This window comes from Pan troglodytes, chromosome 8, assembly GCF_028858775.2.
Source record: "Pan troglodytes isolate AG18354 chromosome 8, NHGRI_mPanTro3-v2.0_pri, whole genome shotgun sequence".
Classification (NCBI taxonomy): domain Eukaryota; kingdom Metazoa; phylum Chordata; class Mammalia; order Primates; family Hominidae; genus Pan; species Pan troglodytes.
The window spans coordinates 113,680,200-113,701,626 of record NC_072406.2 but is presented as its reverse complement, the minus strand read 5'-3'; the positions used below and the strand labels follow the sequence as shown (position 1 = coordinate 113,701,626).

At 48.3% G+C, this 21,427-nt stretch overlaps 2 protein-coding genes across 40 annotated transcripts in view; one reads left to right on the top strand and one right to left on the bottom strand.

The window, feature by feature from the left end:
- DPCD (deleted in primary ciliary dyskinesia homolog) overlaps positions 1–12,037 on the bottom strand; it is a 21,484-nt gene extending 9,447 nt beyond the window's left edge. For 10 of the 12 annotated variants that reach the window (XR_010146685.1, XR_010146684.1, XM_063781069.1 and 7 more), the window contains exons 1-2: positions 11,911–12,037; positions 5,488–5,568 (exon numbers count right to left, since the gene is read on the bottom strand). Coding sequence is in view for 9 of the 12 variants with exons in the window: in XM_063781069.1 (XP_063637139.1) it covers positions 5,488–5,568; positions 11,911–11,974 (145 nt within the window). In the remaining 3 variants the exon portion in view is untranslated. Of the gene's footprint in view, positions 1–3,459; positions 3,634–5,487; positions 5,569–11,910 lie in introns of those variants that run through there. The other 2 variants (XM_024346556.2, XM_063781072.1) reach the window with 2 other exon arrangements.
- On the top strand, positions 12,006–21,427 carry POLL (DNA polymerase lambda). Of its 28 annotated transcripts, none has more exons than XM_054659411.2 (9): positions 12,006–12,109; positions 12,914–13,074; positions 14,164–14,458; positions 14,841–15,003; positions 15,401–15,442; positions 16,628–16,801; positions 17,418–17,546; positions 19,893–20,061; positions 20,492–21,427. In XM_054659411.2, exons 2-9 carry the CDS (start codon positions 12,960–12,962, stop codon positions 20,854–20,856), a joined length of 1,452 nt encoding a protein of 483 aa, XP_054515386.1. In that variant the 5' UTR covers positions 12,006–12,109; positions 12,914–12,959; the 3' UTR covers positions 20,857–21,427.

The window sequence follows — 21,427 nt, the reverse complement described above, 5'->3', positions numbered from 1 at the left end:
CCTTGCTTAAAAAAAAAGAAAAAAGCAAAAACAAAAAAACGCTCCAAAGCTGCATTTAAACAAAATCGTAGGCACATGCCATATTTTAAATGCACGGTTTATAAAAGATCTAATGTGAATTTTTTGTAAAAGGGAATCCTTCTAGAATGCAAATAACCATCTCTATTTTACCTTGTTTCATAACCCAGATGCTTGCATAAGATTTTAAGGCACATATATTATGAAAATTATAAATCAAGAAACTAGTTGAATGGACTACCTGAAAACCCCTGCTGAGATTTTCATTTTCAGGAACCATGCGGTCCATCACTGCAGGGGGATCTTTTCTGAGCCATGACCTCCTATCCCCCAGTTCCTTTCCCTTCCTGCTGCATTTGGAATCCGGGGCTGCCCACTATGGTATCCTCCAGCCTGAGGAGCCCAGTTGGTGCTAAAGACCAACAGCCTCTGTAGCTGTTTAAGGAGCTAAACAACTCAAAAAGTGCATAGTACTCAGTTACAGTTGTTTCTGTTTGTGTCTTTTTCCAGGTAGGAGTTGAGAGCTACAGTCAGGTTCTCAGCACTAGGCAGCCGGCGGTTTTACTTTAGACCTTTTGAGCAGCTGTGTCAAATCCAAACGCCCTCACCGCTATAAGTAAGGCACACAAGCTGAACACAAAAGTGTGCTGTAAAATTAGAATTTTCCCTTAAATATGTGCTTTTATAAGGTCTGCTGCATTCTGCAGTGTGATTTTATTACCTCTTAGGGCCAAAAATTCTCCCTAGAAACACATTTCCAAGTTTATAATGAAAATTAATAAGGAAGAGTAAAACTTGGAAATATGCTTTATAGGCAACTTTTTTTCCCCCACAAATACTTCTCTCTTAAGTGAACGGACTGTGACCAGGAGTATATCCAAATCTATTCAGTGTTAATACCTCACTTCACTGGAAGCAGCCTTCTGGGGGCCTCTGTCACAGTCGCAAACTCAGAAGTGACAAATGCCTCCGAGCAGCAGCTTATTGTGAAAAGATCCATGTACCCTACTCTATACTATAGGAAAGATCACTCTCAGATTCTCGCTCAGACTAGGTATAAAATGCTGTGTGTAGAATAAGGCAGGAAATTACTTTTTTTCTCAGGCATATTGACAATGGTATCGGGGACAACTCACACTGGACAGCAGTGTCAGAACCACATAAACACTTGGGACCATTTTAGTGTAAGGGCAAACAAGCACCCTTAGACTCCAATGGTGCCACTTTATAATAGAACACAACCATCACAGATTTTAAAGGTGGAAGTTCCTTTAGAAAGCATCTACTCCAGGCCGGGCGTGGTGGCTCATGCCTGTAATCCCAGCACTTTGGGAGGCCAAGGTGGGCGGATCACCTGAGGGAGTTCGAGACCAGCCTGGCCAACATGGAGAAACCCCGTCTCTACTAAAAATAAAACATTAGCTGGGTGTGGTGGCACACGCCTGTAGTCCCAGCTACTGGGGAGGCTGAGGCAGGAGAATCGCTCGAACCTGGGAGGTGGAGGCTGTGGTGAGCTGAGATCGTGCCATTGCACTCCAGCCTGGGCAACAAGAGTGAAACTCCGTCTCAAAAAAAAAAAAAAAAAAAAAAAAGAAAGCATCTACCCAATGTCTGTATTTTTAAAATGAGAAATAGCATTTTTTCCCTGACTGCTCTCTTTCAACCCTTGCCACTACTCTCTAGGAAACAGACTATGAAGAATTACTGAGGCTCAAGGAGACAATCTTACAAATGCCACGGCTAAACTCCAGGTCTCCTAACTCCAAATCCAGAATTTGAATTATTAATAAAACTATTCTGAAAGTGTTCAATAAGCACATGTAATATTTTGAAAGGTTTCTGTTTTTTTTTTAAGTAGCTCAATTTATTTTTTATATTTGGCCTTTAAAGGGTAAGCTTTGATTATCTGAAAAAGTAAATTATGAGGACTACCTCACTACCTAGGGCTGGATAAGTGAGGTGCCCCTGTAAGTCATGGGCCTTGCTAAAATGGGTGTCCTAATGCATAATAATGCACCAAGGTGGCCTGGAGGGACGACAACCACCCCAGGGTTTTCTGTGCACTTTTACTCCAAAAAATTTTGAGTTTTACACAGAAAACTTCCCAAGAAGTACTCAAAGAAGGAAGAAAGTCAGCTGCTGATTTCCTTACTTCTGACCTTAAAAACCACTCAGGGAACTTGACACCTCTGGCTGCTTCACCTTTATTTTTTGTTTAAACACCTTTAGAATTAAATTCTTTGTTAGAATGTAGAAGAAAGTCTCCTTTCCCATTCCCTCTAGAGATAAGACCCAATAAAAGATTTTGGGGAAGTCCTTCTTATTTTTCCTATGCACAAGTGCATGGGTGTGAACACACATGTACAAATGCACACTTTGTCTTGTCTTTCTTGCCCCCGTCTTTGTTTCTGAACTCAAGGACGGCTCCTGCGGCAACAGAAGACTGTTTCCACCTGCTGTCACTCTGATTTGATTATATGTTAAACCCAAACTGGTGTGTGTGAGGCAGCTTCCCGGGACGCTATCATATCTTCCCAGCTGAGCCCCAGCCAGACCTTGGAAAAGAGACTTTCCACCCCGGTGAAGGGTCTGATGGGGAATATATAAAGGAGGTGGCGCCTGGGGGCTTTTTCCTAAGTCAGCAGGAAGCAGGCTGATGTCCCAGACTGCTGAAAGGAGGCCCCATCTTTCAGGTGGGCTGGAAAGTAGAAGTCCTAAAGGCCTCTTTCCCCAAAGCTCCAAACCCTGGCCCACTTCCAATGTGGATAATTACATTTCCCTTCCCTAAATACTCCCTGCAGCTTCAACTGGATGCAGGATTCTTCTTTTCTGCCTTAAAACACTGCAACATTGCTATGTGGCAATTAAACAGCTGCCATGTCCCATCCCAGAGGAGGCCGAATGGAATCGAGTGGGTCATTTATAAAGCCAGTGAAGTGCTTGGGGATGAAAGTGCTCAATATCCTCCAAATGCAGCCTGGGGTGGTTAGGCTGGCGGTCAAATACCAAAGCAGATTAAGTCGGTAATCCGAATGTAATCGCTGGGGGATGGCCTGCCCTTCAGCCTCAGAACCCCTTGGACATGCTGTGTTCTTCTCAGGCTGGTTTGATGTTCCGATCATTGTTGTGGGGCCTTCAGTTTTTTCCTCTATGAATACATGCAGCAATCATTGTGGGGGGTGGGAATGAACAGCACTGAGAGGGTAGGAAAAAAACAGGACACTAACATGCTTATTAACACCGACGGGAGGAACTCTGTCCCAGACTGACGCACACCTATTGGCAATTCTTCCTCTGTAAATTACTTTGAATTTTTCTAACAGAAAACCGGTTTGGCTAATTATCAAATTTGTATACTTAGCTAGAAAAATGGAAACTATTCCTATTTATTGCCACAAAAACCATGTCCCTACTTTACTTCATAGAATGCACAAGCAAAAGCCAGCTCAACCCCTGGGATTATTTATACTTAAAAATTAATAATGGAGAGTATTTTGCCAGGGCAGCAGTGGTGGATAGGAAGAAGAGTAAGAAAAAGATCTGCTGTTCTAGAGCTGGGCCCAGTGGCTCAAGTGAGGTCCTCCTGTCTGCCCATCAGTCCACACTCAGGCCTTTCTGGGGAAAGAAAAACAGTAAGAAGAAAAGAAAGTTGGATTTAAGTATTCTCAACTCCCAGCACTATGTTGTTGAGGACTAAAGCATGGGCTCTTAATTGGACAGAACTAGGCTTAAATCCTGGCTTAGAAACTAGCTACATAATTCTCAACAAGGTGCTTAACCTCTTTGAGCTTCCATTTTTTCCAAATGCAAAATGGAGACAAGAGTATCTACCTCATAGGGCTTTAATGAGGACGAGTAAATGAGGTAATTCACGTAGAGCACTTAGCATGGTGCCCAGTAAGAGTCACGCTATTAATATCATTATTAGGTCAACTTTAGCCAAACAGTGTTCTCCTGTGAACAGTCTTCTCCATTTCTGCTTTTAAGAAAGAGGAGTTTGGAAGCCATGGTCTATTCCCCACCTGCCACTAGGAGAAGTGACAGGTTAATGAGGGATATCAGGGCACACGGTGCTACAAATGAAGAAACCTGGACTTGTTTTTAATTTCAGTTTCATGTCCAAGCACAACAAAGAGGCCTGGGCTTTATTTGTTTGTTTTTACAGCCGCAGCAGCTATAGCTGTTTTATTTGCTCTGTGTGGAGGAGTAGAGAAGTGGCAGGGGGGGCTGGGAGTGAGGAGCTGCGGCTATTCTCTGGCCTGGTTATGGTGGTGGCTAGTCCACGTGACCTCTGCTTTCATAAGTTCTCCCCTGTTAGGCATTCCAAGGCTGTCATCCCCTGGGAGCACTATAAATTACAATGCATTGTGAGGATATTACTACTGTATTGGTTTCCACCGAATCAGTGTCATATGCTAAACACATCAAGATTTTTAATAGCACCAGACTAAACCAACTGGGACTGGAGCCCAAGCAGCTCATAATAAGGAGGGATCAACACTTCACTGTGCGACTGAACATGCGCAGGACAAACATTTTAAGACTGGAGACTGAGGGAATGCAAGCCCGTGTAATCCATGTTGTCGGTTCTAGACATTTATGAGCTGTCAGAAAAAAGGAAAAAGAAATTCCCTCACCAATACTACCTGTCGATCAGGCCCAGGAAGAAATTAAAGCCAAGAATAATGACAAGAAAATAAACCAGCCTGTGATTCCATCATTGGTCTTAGCATTTCAGATGGAACTTAATAAAGAGACCAACTCCCACTGCTGACAGCCTTGGGCCCTGGGTCAAAGAGCCAGCCACCTAGCTCTGGGAAGCTGGTTAATGCTGATGTGCACACCTGGGAACAGAGTGGACAAATCAAATAATTCCCAGAAATCTGAGCTGGAGCCCCTACCCATGAGCCTGTTCTTAGAGGAAAGGCGCTGCAGGAATGAAAGTGACCACGCTGCAAAATCACTGTTTTGACCCTCTTTGACTGAGATGTTCTTCAAAATAAGGACCATATTTTATAGTGTTGCCTTTGAGGCAAGCTCAGAAGCTCTGCCTCTGATACTCGCTTGCTCCTGGTGTGGCTTTAGAAAACAAAACAAACAAACAAAAAAACAAGGAAAAACAAATTGTGAAAGTCTGCCCTTATCCCTCCTAAACCTACAAGGCTCACTTCCAATACCACCTCCTCTGTAAAGTTTTTTCCCAACTGTTTCTCTACATCTTAGAATTACTCACTCGCTCATTTGTCTGGGGTGAGGGGTGGGGATGAATTTTACTGGTCAAAAGGACTCGCACTCCACTTTTGGTGCCCAGATTATGCTCAGGAACATTGTTGTCTCGAGGGCTTCAGTCTCTCCCAGCCTCTACATTTGATCTGGGCTCCTACCTCAAGCCTAAGGCTAGGAGTGTTCACTGTGCTTATGTCAGCCCCAAGTATTACTAAAGGCCCACTGGGAGCCTCTGTCACTTACCAAGTAGTTCACTCGTCTTCTCGTCATATTCTTCAGCCATTTCCTTGCCGTCTGGGAATAAATAGTGAACCTTCCTTCTCCCTATGCACAAAACAGAGAATGCCTTACCTCAAAGTCTCCCCTTGCCCTGTCCCTTGCAGATCAAGGGGCCTACCTGGGAAACAGTGCCAGCCTTGGGAGTACTGAGGAACCCAGCCAGGACCTCCCCAAACTCCTTGCCAACCACCACCCACCATTACTTTAAAACATGTCCTGAGACTCTCTCCCTTTCTGAAGCTTTCCTTGAACATCTTTGCCCTGCTGTTTCCTCTACCAGCAACAGCTCCATATTTTTTCCTATCTGTGGAACTCTTCTTTGCCCTTCAAAATCCAGCTCAAATGTCACTTCCACTGGGAAGTCTTCCTCCACTATCACCCTCCAGCCACGTTGGTAGGATTAATCACATCCTCATGTGTGCCTCCCTAATGTTTTACTCATATCCATAGTGGAGCATTTACTACATACCATGATACTTTTAAAAGCATTTGTCTTCCCATGAATGACATCGTATTTATCTCTCTCCCCACTTCCTAAAACCAAACCTATGTGTTCAGGACATTGAATTGGGTTTCCTGACCAAGCACTCCCTCTAGCCATGCCAGTGCCCTGCCTTCTTCTGCATATCTCCAGGCCATTCCTATCACACAGTAACACAATGTTAAGTCCCCATGTATTTTCTTCATGGCACTTAATTTGGTTATGATTTTACATCTATTTATGTGACTCTTTGATTGTTGCCTATCTCTTCTACTAGATAGGAGGGGTTTTATCCCCATGCTACGGTTTCCTAAAGACCAAGTGTGGCTCCTGGCATATACTAGGAGCTCAACTAAATACTGATTGAAAGGATGAATAAACACTGATGCACTATCCGTTGAAAGAACAGAAGAAACTAAGGGAGGCCAGGAGTTCAAGACCAGCCTGGCCAACATGGTGAAACCCCATCTCTACTAAAAATACAAAAAAGTTAGCTGGGCATGGTGGTAGGTGCCTGTAGTCCCAGCTACTCAGGAGTCTGAGGCAGGAGAATTGCTTGAACCCGGGAGGCGGAGGTTTCAGTGAGCTGAGATTGTGCCACTGCACTCCAGCCTGGGCAACAGAGTGAGACTCTGTCTAAAAAAAAAGAAGAAGAAACTAAGGGAGTCTCCTAGCCCAATTCCTCTACCCCTGGAGCATTTGCTTAAGAGTGGCTATGTAATTTCCCCTTTCTTTTTATAGGTAGGGAAGTAGATACAGGCAGACTCCTCAGTAAAACTAGTAACAGAGCACTAACATCCAGTAGACAAGTACCCTATGTATGCTTGATGAATAAGAGCCCCAAGGTGCCTTTATCCTGTCCAATTCACTTCTCTGGGATACAGTTCCCTTGAGCCATTCCTAATCTGTATTCTGCATAAACTCACCCCTAAATTTGCAGGGCCTCTAGCAGAGCCCTAGGTTATACCACCCTTAATCATTTGGATGGCTCACAGGCATTAGAAAGGCTCTCCTGTCAGGAGCGGGATCCAAGGTACTGCCTGGGAGGAGCTGAGGCGGTCTTGCCTGACCATCTTCTCCCCTTGGCATCCAGCCTTGAGTCCAGGCAGGATGCAGCGCTTACTAAATCCAGGCATTTCACATGTCTTATCAAATTTAATTCTCACAGTAATCCTATGTGTTTTCATTACCTGTATTTCATAGATGAGGAAAAGTGAGGGTTTTTTTTTTTGTTTTTTTGTTTTGACAGAGTCTCGCTCTGTCGCCAGGCTGGAGTGCAGTGGTGTGATCTCGGCTCACTGCAACCTCTGCCTCCCGGGTTTAAGCAATTCTCCTGCCTCAGCCTCCTGAGTAGCTGGGACTACAGGTGAATGCTACCACACCCAGCTAATTTTTGTATTTTTAGTAGACACAGGGCTTCACCATTTTGGCTAGGATGGTTTCAATCTCCTGAGCTCATGATCTGCCCATCTCAGCCTCCCAAAGGGCTGGGATTACAGGCGTGAGCCACCACGCCCGGCCAACTGAGGCTTTTTTTTAGAGAGTCTTGCTCTGTTGCCGAGGCTGGAGTGCAGTGGTGTGATCTCGGCTCACTGCAACCTCTGCCTCCTGGGCTCAAGTGATCCTCCACCTCAGACTCCCGAGTAGCTGGGACCATGGTTGCACACCACCATGCCCAGCTAATTTTTAAATTTCTTTGTAGAGATGGGGTCTTACTATGTTACCCAGACTGATCTCAAACTCCTGAGCTCAAGTGATCCTCCTGCCTTGGCCTCTCAAAGTGTTGAGAATACAGGTGTGAGCCACCATGCCTGGCCCTTAACTTTGTTTAAAGTGGGTTTTCCCAAACAAGTGTTTTTGTTTTTTAAGAGTGTCTGGCTATGTTCCCTAAGCTGGAGTGCAGTGGCTATTCACAGGCATGATTATAGCACACTACAGCCTCAAACTTCTGGCCTCAAGTGAGCTTCCTGCCTCAGTTTCCCCAGTAGCTGGGATTACAGGTGCCCAACACAGGTGTTTAGTTTTTATAAAGCCAACTATATATTTTCTTTCTTTGTGGTTACTGCCTTAGAAGTTGCACTCAGAGCATCTTCCCTTACCCAATGATTATTCGATACTTATCTATACTTTGTTTTAATAGTATATTTATTCTAGAAATAAATGTATATATAAATTATTAAGTATATTAGTATATTTTTGTAAAAGAAAAATACCTGTGAGTGTATGCATGAAATAATATAGAAGTTTATGTATAAAAATATAAATTATGGGCTGGGCGAGGCGGCTCACGCCTGTAATCTCAGCCCTTTGGGAAGCCGATGCAGGCGGATCACCTAAGGTCTGGAGTTTGAGACCAGCCTGGTTAACATGGTGAAACCCCGTCTCTACTAAAAATTAAAAAAAAAATTAGCCGGGCTTGGTGGCGGGCGTCTATAATCCCAGCTACTCAGGAGACTGAGATAGGAGAATCGCTTGAACCCAGCAGGCAAAGGTTGCAGTGCGCCGAGATTGCGCCATTGCACTCCAGTTTGGGCAACAAGAGTGAAACTTGTCTCAAAAAAAAAAGTAAATTATGATTATCTGGGTGGTAATATTATATTTGACTTCTTTATTTTTCATATTTCCACAATGAATGTAATTATTTCTTACAAAAACAAAAGTAAAATGGAGTCTCATTATCCAGTCCAAGATATCAATAGCCATGATTCTTGGTGGAAGGGAGTAACCTCCCCCCTACTCCCCACACCCCTCCTACACACCCAGGGGTAAATCTGCAGGTTTGACAAGGCTTAACCACATATGCAATACTGAGTTGTTTTTCAGTCTGGGGATAGGGTAGAATCTTAACAATATCATTTTGTGATGCTACTAACAAAAGAACTTAACAAAATCCTGGCTGATAAAATATTTGTTCAAAAACTTCTGTGACCAAAAAGAGTGAAAGCAGGGACTCAAGTGGATATTTGTATACTCATGTTCAGAGCAGCATTATCCACAATACCCAAAAGGTGGAAGCAACCCAGGTGTCCATCAATAGATGAATAAACAGAATGCAGTGTAGACATACAATGGGATATCACTCAGCCTTAAAAAGGAGCAAAATTTTGACACATGCTACAATATCCATACCTCTGTGCCCACCTCTTCCAGGCACAGCCCTTGGTCCTTGCTCTATCTCCCCTAAAAACACAGGGAACATTTAGAGGTTTACTTTATGAACGATATTACAGCTGGAAAGGACCTCAGACATAACAATCGTAGCCCATCCACTTCATTTTACAGATGAGGAAAGTGAGATCCAAACAAGTAAAGGGGCCAACTAGAGATCCTGTGGTGAATTAATGACACAGCTGGAAGCATCCAACTGTGGCAACATGGATGAACCTTGAAGCGTTACACTAAGTGAAATACACCAGTTACAGAAAGACAAATATTGTATGATTCCACTTAGACGAGGTTCCTAGAGCAGTCAAATTCATAGACAGAAAGTAGAATGGTGGTTGCCAGGGGATGGGAGGAGGAGGGAATGAGGAGTTGGCATTTGGTGGGTACAGAATTTCACTTGAGCTGAGTGTAGTGGCACATGCCTGTAGTCCCAGCTATTCAAGAGGCTGAGGTGGGAGGACTACATGAGCCTAGGAGTTCAAGGCTGCAGTGAGCTATGATCGTACCCCACAGCCTGGGTGACAGAGCAAGACCCTGTCTCTAAAAAAAAAAAAAAAAAAAAAAGAATTTCCGTTGAGAGAGATTAAAAAGTTCTGAAGATGGTGGTGATAGTTGCACAACAATGTGAATGTACTTAATGCCACAGAACTGTACACTTAAAAATGATTAAAATGCTAAATTCTGTTATGTATTTATTACCACAATAAAAACAAAAACCACTGTCCTATGAGAAAATGTCCTAAATCTTTAGCAAGGCATAAGAGATCTATCACAATATGTCCCAACTTATCTGTCATCTCTCTTCATTTTCCACAACTTCCCCTCATTGCTCCTTGAGAAAAGGGACCTTTTTATTCTCCCTTCCATCCTGGCACCTAGAATAGTACCTGACATAGTTATAGGTGGTTTGTTCTGACTGAGTGACTGCTTTAACATTACTAAACATTTTGTTATTCCTCTAGTAATCAGGCACGTACCTTCACACCTTCACATAGGGTCCTTATATGTGAGTCGTTCTTTGAATAGCTATCCCCTCTTCTTCACTCAGCAAACGCCTATTAATTCTTTTTTTTTTTTTTTTTCAGTTTTTTTGAGACAGGGTCTCGCTCTGTCGCCCAAGCTGGAGTGCACTGGCATGATCTCGGCTCACTGCTGCGTCTACCTCGCTGGCTCAAGCGATCCTCTGGCCTCAGCCACCACAAGTAGCTGGGACTACAGGCATGTGCCATGATGCACGGCTTATTTATTTTTTTGTCTGAGACACAGTCTCACTCACTCTGTCACCCAGGCTGGAATGCAGTGGTGCGATCTCAGTTCACTGCAACCTCCATCTCCCGGGTTCAAGCGATTCTCCTGCCTCAGCCTCCAGAGTAGCTGGAATTACGGGTGCGCACCACCACACCTGGCTAATTTTTTTGTATTTTTAGTAGAGATGGGGTTTCATCATGTTGGCTAGGCTGGTCTCGAACTCCTGGCCTCAAGGGATCCGCCCACTCGGCCTCCCAACATGCTGGGATTACAGGCGTGAACCACCACATCCGGCCATAATTTCCGTATTTTTTGTAGAGATGAGGTTTGGCCATGTTGCCCAAGCTGGTCTCGAACTCCTGAGCTCAAATGATCCGCCCACTTTGGCCTCCCAGAGTGCTGGAATTATGGGCGTGAGCCACTGTGCCTGACCTTATTAATTCTTTAGGACCCAGAAACATCATCACTTCTGTTGGGTCTTCCTCCAAAGAGATGTCACTTACACCTTCACTCTTTCCTACCATTTTATACAAGACTCCAACCTCTATTTAACGCTTCTTATTATTTAAGTACATGTTTTTCCCAACCACTCTGAGTCCTGGGACAACATATTTTTTTCTTTCTGTTCTAGTTTAGAGCTTGGCACATAGTAAAAGCCTTCCTAAATGTTGCACGAACGAGTAAATGATTTTAATTTCCACAAACTCCAGGCTTCCCTGATTGGCCTCTGCCTGTGAACATGAGTCACCAGCTGTTATCTTGAAAGCCTCAGGAACTTCAGACGCAATTCATCCTGGCTACCCAGTGGGTCCAGAAAGGACCCAAGTGCACAAAGGGGCCGGCATCGGCCAATCCTAGGGTGGGGAAAAGTTAGGTATCCATGCCCCTGTGCCCACTTCTTCCAGGCACAGCCCTTGGTTCTTGCTCTAGCTCCCCTAAAGACACAGAAAATATTTAGAAGTTCACTTAACAAAAATATTACAGCTGGAAAGGACCTCAGAGATAACAATGGTAGTCCATCCACTTCATTTTACAGATGAGGAAAGTGAGGCCCAAACAAGTAAAGGAGCCGACTGGAGCGCCCGTGGTGAATTAATGGCACAGTCGGAACTAGAGCCCAGGCCTCTCTCCTCTCTAAAGCCTAAAACATTCTTGGATTTCAGTTTCCTCTTCTGTAAAACGGGGTGAAAATTAGCCTCTCAGGACAGTGGTGAGGAGCAAATGAGATAATGAATGTAAAAGAAATTACTATATTAGCAACAGAACTCAGAGCGGAGCGAGATGGTGTAGAGGAATCTAAGGGGTGTCCGGAGACATGTGTTCCAGTCATGTCATCTCTGTGAACCTCAGTCTCCTCATCTGCAAATGCAGGACCTGGCCCGGCTGACCGCCGAGACCCTTCCAGCTCTGCCGACCCAGGCCCTGAGGCCCTTCCCGGAGGGCCGGACCCTGAGGGAAAAAAACGAAGGAGCCCGTGGGGACCCTCGAGTTACCGTCCTGCAGCAGCGCAGTCTTCTGGGCTGTCCGCAGACTCTCCAACCAGCCCGTCACCGCCATCTTTCCCCTGCTAAGCAGCACGCCCAGCCGCTGCCATGGCAACCGTTCCACAGAGGGTCACTTCCGGCTGACTCGGAAGCTATTCTGGCCATTTGCCCTCCTTCCCCCCTTCGTCCGCTCTCATTGGCTCTGCTGGTAAGTGGTCTATTCCTGCCCACCCCCGGGTGACTAGCTTGGGCAGTAGTCGACCCCACCCGGGGACCGACTCTGGGGGTTGGAGAGACTCTTGGGGCCGGGGTCGGGCACTCCAGCTTTCTTCTAGCCCCGAGCTGGGACTCCCTGGCCTGCGCCAGCTGCGTACACGGCGAGTACACCGCACCTGCCCGGGACTTCACCCGCAGCTGCGAGACTCCTCCATTCCCGGAGGGCTCCCCACACCTGCTGCGGCCGTGCCCCATCTCCCCGCAGCTGCGGCGCTGAGCACCCCCATGTCGAGAGGCTGAGACCAGGACAGGTGCAGGGCGTTCCCACTCACCCCCGAAAGTCCTCCTCCTCAGGTTTTCCTCTGCGAGTCTGTGTTGGAGGTAGAGAAATAGTATGTGGGGTTTATGTGCAGGTCCTCCCCAGGCTCCGCTCCATCCCCTAAAGCTCCATTTCCTAGCCCAGCATCCCATTTGGTAAAGCCCTTCGAAGTGGGCCGCAGCAGGGCTGTGCTGAATCTTTAGCGCAATCCCTCTGAGGAATGGTGTCGTTTCCTACTCCTCAAAAGTACCCCCGATGGCCCCAGCCTTCCCGTCATTTCCCGTAATACTCCAACTTCGAAAGCCTGGGGAGTGTGAAGCTAGGCTAAACCACTGAAGTTTAACCGGGTTTGAAGAGACCCCCTCCTCCCACCCGCTTCCCCAAACTGGGCTGCTACCCCCAAAGCCTGGTCAGGAAAGACCCTACCTCCATAGGCAAAGGGGTTGGAGGGCCTCAATTCTGGATTTCCACGTGCAGCAGCCCTGACCAACCCTCCAATAGGCCGGGATCCAGCCATACTTCAATGGATCCCAGGGGTATCTTGAAGGCATTTCCCAAGCGGAAGAAAATTCATGCTGATGCATCATCAAAAGTACTTGCAAAGATTCCCAGGAGGGAAGAGGGAGAAGAAGCAGAAGGTGAGCTGACCCAGTCTCAGAACCCTCGTGTGCTTGAACCCTCAGCCTTCATGTGCTTCAGCCCTACGTTGTTTATGTCCAGAATCAGATATTGGAGCTGACTCTGCCTGTCCAGGGCCTGCAGGTCTGTTTGTATCTACCTTGTACTAAGCTTGGTCCTGGGTCTTGGACAGGCTATTTGCTGTGTTACCTTCTTTTCTACCCGAAGACCTCTATCCATCAGAAAAGACTCCCTGGGCCCTCAGGGAATGACCAGTATAATTTTTGCCCTGAGGACTGGGACAGAAACCCCCCTCCATTACCCAGGCTTGTTGTTAGTTGTTTTGCAGCCAAATTGGCAAATAAATGGCAGAGGCTTTGGAGGCAGGGTTGTCGGGTCTGTCAGACTGTAAGGGCAAGAAACGCGCTTTGTTGAAAGAATAAATGATAAAGGATTCAAAGTATGGAGAGAGGCTGGGCGCGGTGGCTCATGCCTGTAATCTCAGCACTTTGGGAGGCCGAGGCAGGCAGATCACCTGTGCTCAGGAGTTCGAGACCAGCTTGGGCAACATGGCGAAACCCTGTCTCTACTAAAAATACAAAAAATTAGCCAGGCGTGGTGGCACACGCCGGTAATCCCAGCTACTTGGGAGGCTGAGGCATGAGAATCGCTTGAACTCGGGAGATGGAGGTTGCAGTGAGCCAAGATGATGCCACTGTACTCCAGCCTGGGCGACAGAGTGAGACTGTCTCCAAACAAAAACAAAACAAAAGAAAACAAAACAAACAAACAAAAAACAAAGTAAGAAGGGAGGAGGCATTCATTCAACAAATATTTACAGGTTACTTACAATGTGCCAGACACTTCTAGATTGCACCAAGGAACAGGACGTATGAAAATCCTTGTCCCTTACATTCAAGTGCTGGCCTGTGAGAAAATTTGCTATGTGTAGAAGGAAAGCTGTCTGGATGGAAGGGAAATGCTTATTTTCAGGGTAGGGGACTGTGAACACGTCATTCAGATCATGTTAGAAGTTATGTCGTGGCCAGGGGGTGGCAGATAAAAATTAAAAAGTTACAACAGTAGTCATCTGGATGTTCCTTCCACAGAGTGGCTGAGCTCCCTTCGGGCCCATGTTGTGCGCACTGGCATTGGACGAGCCCGGACAGAACTCTTTGAGAAGCAGATTGTTCAGCATGGCGGCCAGCTATGCCCTGCCCAGGGCCCAGGTGTCACTCACATTGTGGTGGATGAAGGCATGGACTATGAGCGAGCCCTCCGCCTTCTCAGACTACCCCAGTTGCCCCCAGGTGCTCAGCTGGTGAAGTCAGCCTGGCTGAGCTTGTGCCTTCAGGAGAGGAGGCTGGTGGATGTAGCTGGATTCAGCATCTTCATCCCCAGTAGGTGGGCTGATCCCAGTCTTTTTTTCAAATGTTTTCTAGTAGCATCTTGAGCTCTTTTCTTGAATATTAAAAATAACTATCATTAATTAAAAAATTAGCCAGGCATGGTGGGGTGTGCCTGTAGTCCCAGCTGTAAGAGGTTTAGGTGGGAGGATTGATTGAGCCAGGGAGGTTAAGGCTGCAGGGAGCCTTGATCGTACCACTGTACTCCAGCCTGGGTGACAGAGCAAGACCCTGTCTCAAGAGAAACTCCAAAAACCTCAAAAAACTCGTTTTCTTAATTGGACACCCTGGGAAACCAAGTATTTCAGAGTACAGAAGGACTGGGGACAGATAGAGGGTGAGACCTTTGGTGTCTTAACCTCCCATCACCATCCCCACAGGTACTTGGACCATCCACAGCCCAGCAAGGCAGGGCAGGATGCTTCTATTCCTCCTGGCACCCATGAGGCCCTGCTTCAGACAGCCCTTTCTCCTCCTCCTCCTCCCACCAGGCCTGTGTCTCCTCCCCAGAAGGCAAAAGAGGCACCAAACACCCAAGCCCAGGTCAGGAGCCTCCCATTCCCTCAGAACTCCCTTCCCCTAGGAAGCAGATCACAGAAATGGGGTGGGCCTGGTGGCTGTTCAGAAAGTCCCAGGCCCCTGAGAGAGGAGGGCTCTATTGTGAAGCCATTTAGCTCTTCCCAACACTCATCACTGCTGCATTTATCTAGGCCATATCTAACACATACCACTGGGGATCCTAGGGCTAGGCACTGCGTAGAGCCAAAGGGAACGTGGCCTCACACCCAAGGAGATCCAAGTCTGATGCAGAAGGCCCCGCCTCATTCTTAGGTCTGACTAGAAGACCCTCCCCCCGCACAAAGAAGATGACCCCCACCTTTAAGGATCCCTTCTCTTGGAGGACAAGAATTTATTGTTTTCTTTTCTTCTCTACCCCAAGCCCATCTCTGATGATGAAGCCAGTGATGGGGAAGAAACCCAGGTTAGTGCAGCTGATCTGGAAGCCCTCATCAGTGGCCACTACCCCACCTCCCTTGAGGGAGATTGTGAGCCTAGCCCAGCCCCTGCTGTCCTGGATAAGTGGGTCTGTGCACAGCCCTCAAGCCAGAAGGCGACCAATCACAACCTCCATATCACAGAGAAGCTGGAAGTTCTGGCCAAAGCCTACAGTGTTCAGGGAGACAAGTGGAGGGCCCTGGGCTATGCCAAGGCCATCAATGCCCTCAAGAGCTTCCATAAGCCTGTCACCTCGTACCAGGTACCCAGGGGCTAGAGTGGGAGGAGGGGTCTTTACTAGCCAGTGGTTAGTAACCCCAGTGGGGTTCAGGTACAGTGGTGAAGATTTTATGGGGTCTAGGACTTGCACAAAAGAAAAAAAAGGAAAATTGATGAAAGCAGATTGGCAAAATCTTGATAGTTGTTGAAGCTGGGAGATGTACGATACTTGGGGGTTATACGGATCTCTCTACTTTTGAATTTTTTAACATAATTAAAAGTTTTTAATTTTGTTTATTTATTTATTCATTTATTTAGCAGAGATGGTGTTTTGCCGTGTTACCCAGGCTGGTCTTGAACTCCTGGGCTCAAGCAATCTACCCTCGGCTCAGCCCTGCAAAGTGCTGGGATTACAGCCATGAGCCCTTGTGTCCCGCCTAAAAAGTTGTTTAAAAGAAGTTTGGACTCTGAAGCCTAACAGACCAGGGTTTGAACTCTGGTTCCTGTCATTCACTAACTGTGTGACTCCAGACAAGTTACTTAAACTCTCAAAGCATCAGTTTTCTCATTAGTAAAAAGGGGCTACTATTAAATGAAATGGTCCCTGTAGCACAGGACCTGACATACAGTAAGCCCTCGGTAAATGTTAGCTCTTGCTGTTGGAATGATGATGGTGGTGGTGGTGGTGGTGGTGACTAATATCATCATTATTTTCTACTTCTTACTGCTGGTCTCCATCCTTCTGGGAACCAAAAGACAAATTACCCAGCCCTCATTCTATCCAAAATTCTCATCTTCAACTACACCCAAGCTTTACACAGCCACACAGTTGCCAAGCAGCCAGGCTGGCTTTTATGCCAGCATCTGCTAGAGGAGTCAGCTTCCTTTCCACTGGCTCTACCTCTTCCATCTCCTCACTCTTCTTTCTTGCCTCTGCCTCCTCCTCCTCTAGGAGGCCTGCAGTATCCCTGGGATTGGGAAGCGGATGGCTGAGAAAATCATAGAGATCCTGGAGAGCGGGCATTTGCGGAAGCTGGACCATATCAGTGACAGCGTGCCTGTCTTGGAGCTCTTCTCCAACATCTGGGGAGCTGGGACCAAGACTGCCCAGATGTGGTACCAACAGGTCACACCCTGGCTCAGCCCCTACTTCAGTTTTGCTGTGTCTCAGAGTTCCTGCCCCAGATGTGTGCTGTGCTCTGCCCCAGATCCCTATGCTGTGCTCTGATGGGAATGCACCCACAGTATAGGGAGACCATTTTTCAAGCGGACCAGGACTCATATAGACCCCTCAGCTCCCAGAACAGCCTTGTTGCTTGGTATCCTTAAGAAGGAGTAGACAGGGACAAGAAGTAGGTTTCTCAGTCTCCCCAGACCAGCAAGGGCCTTCCTGAGGAGGCCAGGCCTTGACACTGCGTGTCTAGAGCAGTGGTTCCCAATCCTGGCTCTGCCCACAATCACCAGGGCAGCTTGGTAAGGATGAAGATGACAAGGTCCATCCTCAGACTGATGGAATCATGAACGAGTATCTTAGGATAGTGGCAGGGCTGGATGATGGCATGTTTCCCATGCTCCCTGCCTTTCCCAAGTCCTGCTGAGTACAGACCCAACTGCCCCTAGGTTGGTCCTGCCTCTAGCCTTCCCTAGAGTCTGGGGCGATGGAAGCCTTGTGTGTGTGCTCACTCATGCCTCTTCATTGGTCCTGGATCCTTACAGCTTCCCATCTGGCTGCTTTTTTCCAGGGCTTCCGAAGTCTGGAAGACATCCGCAGCCAGGCCTCCCTGACAACCCAGCAGGCCGTCGGCCTGAAGCATTACAGTGACTTCCTGGAACGTATGCCCAGGGAGGAGGCTACAGAGATTGAGCAGACAGTAAGCAGGTGTCCCAGAGCAGTGAGGACAGCCAGGTCCTGCTCTAAGGTCTTGGGTCAAAGCCAAGAACCCCCAACTCCTCAGCTGGGGAGGACAGCAGGCAGAGGAAACTGTGGATCACCAGAGGTTGAGCACAGAGCAAGTTGAGACTGAAGCTCCAGGCCCAGAGGTGGGGGTGGGGGGCTTTGGGAGGAAAGAGCTGTAACACCAGCCCTCTAGATTCTGGTTCTCAGTAGTCAGGCCTATTAGGATTGGATTCGATTATTCTAGACTGATTGGTGTTAGGATTGGGTTAATGTTAGGGTTAGATTACAGGTGAATTATATCTGTATTGAGGTTAGGGTGGGTCAGGGCAGAGGGTTTTAATATTTTATCTTATTTTTTTTATTTCACCAACTTCTTTGAGAACCTGATGAAAACTGTGGACTGTTTTCTCCCCAAAATGCACAAATGTGCAAAGGTTTATGTCTTTTTCCAGATGTATGGACCTTCTAAAGCCCACGCAAGGCTGGCTCAGGATTTGGGGTAGAGTTGGTGTAAAAGCACAGTGTCAGTAGGATTTGGTTTGGGGTTGAAAGAAAGCTCCAGCAAGATGGAGTTAAGACCAGGCACGGTGGCTTATGCCTTTAATCCCAGCACATTGGGAGAACAGGGTGGACAGATCATCTGAGCTCAGGAGCTCGAGACCAGCCTGGCCAACGTGGTGAAACCCTGTCTCTATAAAACATACAAAAATTTCCAGCCTGGCAAACATGGCGAAACCCCGTCTCTACTAAAAATACAAAAAAGTTAGCCGGGTGCCGTGGCTCATGCCTATAATCCCAGTTTCTTGGGAGGCTGAGGTGGGAGATTTGCTTGAACCTGGGAGGCGGAGGTTGCAGCAAGCCAAGATTGTGCCACTGCACTCTAGCCTGGGCAACAGAGCAAGACTCTGGGAAAAAAAAAAAAAAAAGATTGAGTTAAAGTTAGGCTTTAATTAGGCGTAGGATTTTCTTAATGTTGGTTGCTTTTAAGTTAAGATTTGTAGTTGTCCAAGAAATAAGATTTGGGTTTGGTTTAGAGTTGGGTTAGCGATTAGGTTCATGTAAAAGCTAGATTAGAGAGACACTGGACTGCATTTAGGGCTAGATGTATCATTTGTTCAATGGGCATTAGGATTAGGAGCTGCTTGTAATAGGCAAGGTTTGCTCACTTTGGTCAGGGATTCTGATAGAGTGGGATCCCATGGAGACTGGCCCAGTTTGATTGAAATCAGCCTCCAGCTCCATTCCAGGCCACAAGGCTATGAGGCCGGTATGAGATGGATGGACAGGCCTCTTTGTCTGCCCATCACCAGGCCTTGGTGCTAGTGATGACACCGTCACTCAGCCATGGTGTCCGGGCATGGAGAATGCCTCAGTCAGTACCCAGCCCATTGGAACAAAAGAGGCTTCCCACCTGGCCTCCTGTGCCCCCATTTAAGGGCTCCAGCCATAGGAGTTTTGATGGGATTACTCACATGGACCTCCTCCTTCCATTCTCTTGGGAGGCTCAAGAAGGGAGTAAGGGGATTAGCGGAGCCCTCCTGTCAGGATACTTGAGGTGTCCGGGGCCCCAGAATTCTCAGTGTCCTGGGGTGGAGGCGGGAGGCCATCTGCATATGAAAGAACCTCAGTGTCTCAGGGGTGGAGGCTAATGGGTTTATTTTTCCTCAGAGGGACAATCCTTCAGCTGGCAGTTGCTGTCTCAGCTCCCTCCCCACCAAGAAAGGATGTGGGTGTTGGCTCAGAACTGCCCCCTCTTTGCTTTCTTTCCTCTCCTTTCCCACAGATGCAGCTGTATTTCTGTGCTCCACTTTCTCCTGGGCCTGGGCCTGGCGCATGCTGCCAGCCACCTGCTCCGGCCTCAAACCCCAGCTCACATATTCCAAACCTTTAGCTCCAAATCAGTAGATATCTGGGGCTGCCTAGACCTGGCTGAGGGCTTTCAGCACCTGGCCCCTTGTCCTAAGTGGAGTTTCACAGACCTGGGCACGTGGGCTGGGGCAGGGGCAGAGAGAGTCTGTGTCTCCCTACTCTTAAAGAGCTCCACGGGGCAAGCTCAGTGCCCACTCTCAGAAGCAGAGCCGGCACCTTCTGCCGTCTCTCCTCAGGCTTGCCTCCTGCACAGTGAGCTTTTTCTTCTCTCCTGTCCTAGCGAAGGGAAAGAACAGCAGCTCCCCAGGGTGGATTCCCCTGGGCTTGCAGTAGGCATCTGGAATGGGCATAAGCTGAGGGTGTGGGCCCGAGTCTGGGAAGGCCCTTGTGCTGCTGTGGGAGAGGAGCTCCCCACGCACGGCCCCTCACCTGTCACCGCTCTCTTTCCCAGGTCCAGAAAGCAGCCCAGGCCTTTAACTCCGGGCTGCTGTGTGTGGCATGTGGTTCATACCGACGGGGAAAGGCGACCTGTGGTGATGTCGACGTGCTCATCACTCACCCAGATGGCCGGTCCCACCGGGGTATCTTCAGCCGCCTCCTTGACAGTCTTCGGCAGGAAGGTATAAGCTTCATCTCTGGGTGAGCAGATTGACAGAGGGCAGCACAGGTCTGGGGGCCCCCTCAGAGGGAGAACCTCAGAAGTTCCAGTCCTGAGGCAGGAAGCAGGGGAACAGTGCTTTGCCAGCATCCCATCTCTCTATCGGGGCCGGAATCCTCTCCAGGGAGAGATGGAACAGCCCCGCCACACCTACGTGGAGGTGCTCAGTGAACCCTGCAGGCCAAGTATCTCATCTGATCTTTCTGTGACACTATGAGGGAGATGGGAATTACTATCCATGTTTTACAGAAAAGGAGAAGGGCCCAGAGAGGGTAGTGTCACCCAGCTAATACCTGGGCAAGCCCTAGCTTAGACATCAGGAGAGACCTGGGAGGATGGGACAGCCCAGGCCTGGTTCCCTGCCCTCCCAGCAGTCCCCTCTGTTGGGCCAGGGTTCCTCACAGATGACTTGGTGAGCCAAGAGGAGAATGGTCAGCAACAGAAGTACTTGGGGGTGTGCCGGCTCCCAGGGCCAGGGCGGCGGCACCGGCGCCTGGACATCATCGTGGTGCCCTATAGCGAGTTTGCCTGTGCCCTGCTCTACTTCACCGGCTCTGCACACTTCAACCGCTCCATGCGAGCCCTGGCCAAAACCAAGGGCATGAGTCTGTCAGAACATGCCCTCAGCACTGCTGTGGTCCGGAACACCCATGGCTGCAAGGTGGGGCCTGGCCGAGTGCTGCCCACTCCCACTGAGAAGGATGTCTTCAGGCTCTTAGGCCTCCCCTACCGAGAACCTGCTGAGCGGGACTGGTGACCCATGGCTGGGGGTGCTGAGGAGAGCCGAGTTGGACTGGCTACCCCTCCTGGCCACCCAGTACTCCCTCCAGCCTCAGCTGGCTGAACCTCGCCGCTCCAACCACCAGCTTCCTCAGCGAGCAGGGCCCAGGGCTCTGGGCCTGAAGCAAGAGCCAGCCCGGCTCCCAGTGTCTGCCCGGCTCCCAGTGTCTGCCCAGCCCTCTCCCAGACAGGAGCAGGCTGCCACCCCTTCTACCTCACCACTGCCCCTCGAAGAATTTTGCAAATGGCCCCTTGTCCCATTTTAAGCAGGAGCAGGTGGCTGGTTTGAAGCCCCAGGTATCCCCCTTCCCTGCTATGGGAAATGCCAAGCTGCTGGGTGGGGACAGAAGCTGCAGGGGAGAGGGAAGCAGCCGTGCTGTCAACATCATCCGGCACCCTCTGGGGTAGGAGAACAGCCATTCCACACGTGTTCCCTCTATCCATCCTGCTTCCTGGGCAGCTGGTGGTGCTGGGAATGGGGTGCGCCAGCCTTGGTGAGGACAGTGTTGGGAGGCTCAGGGGCCCAGTAAAGTGCATTTGACATTGAA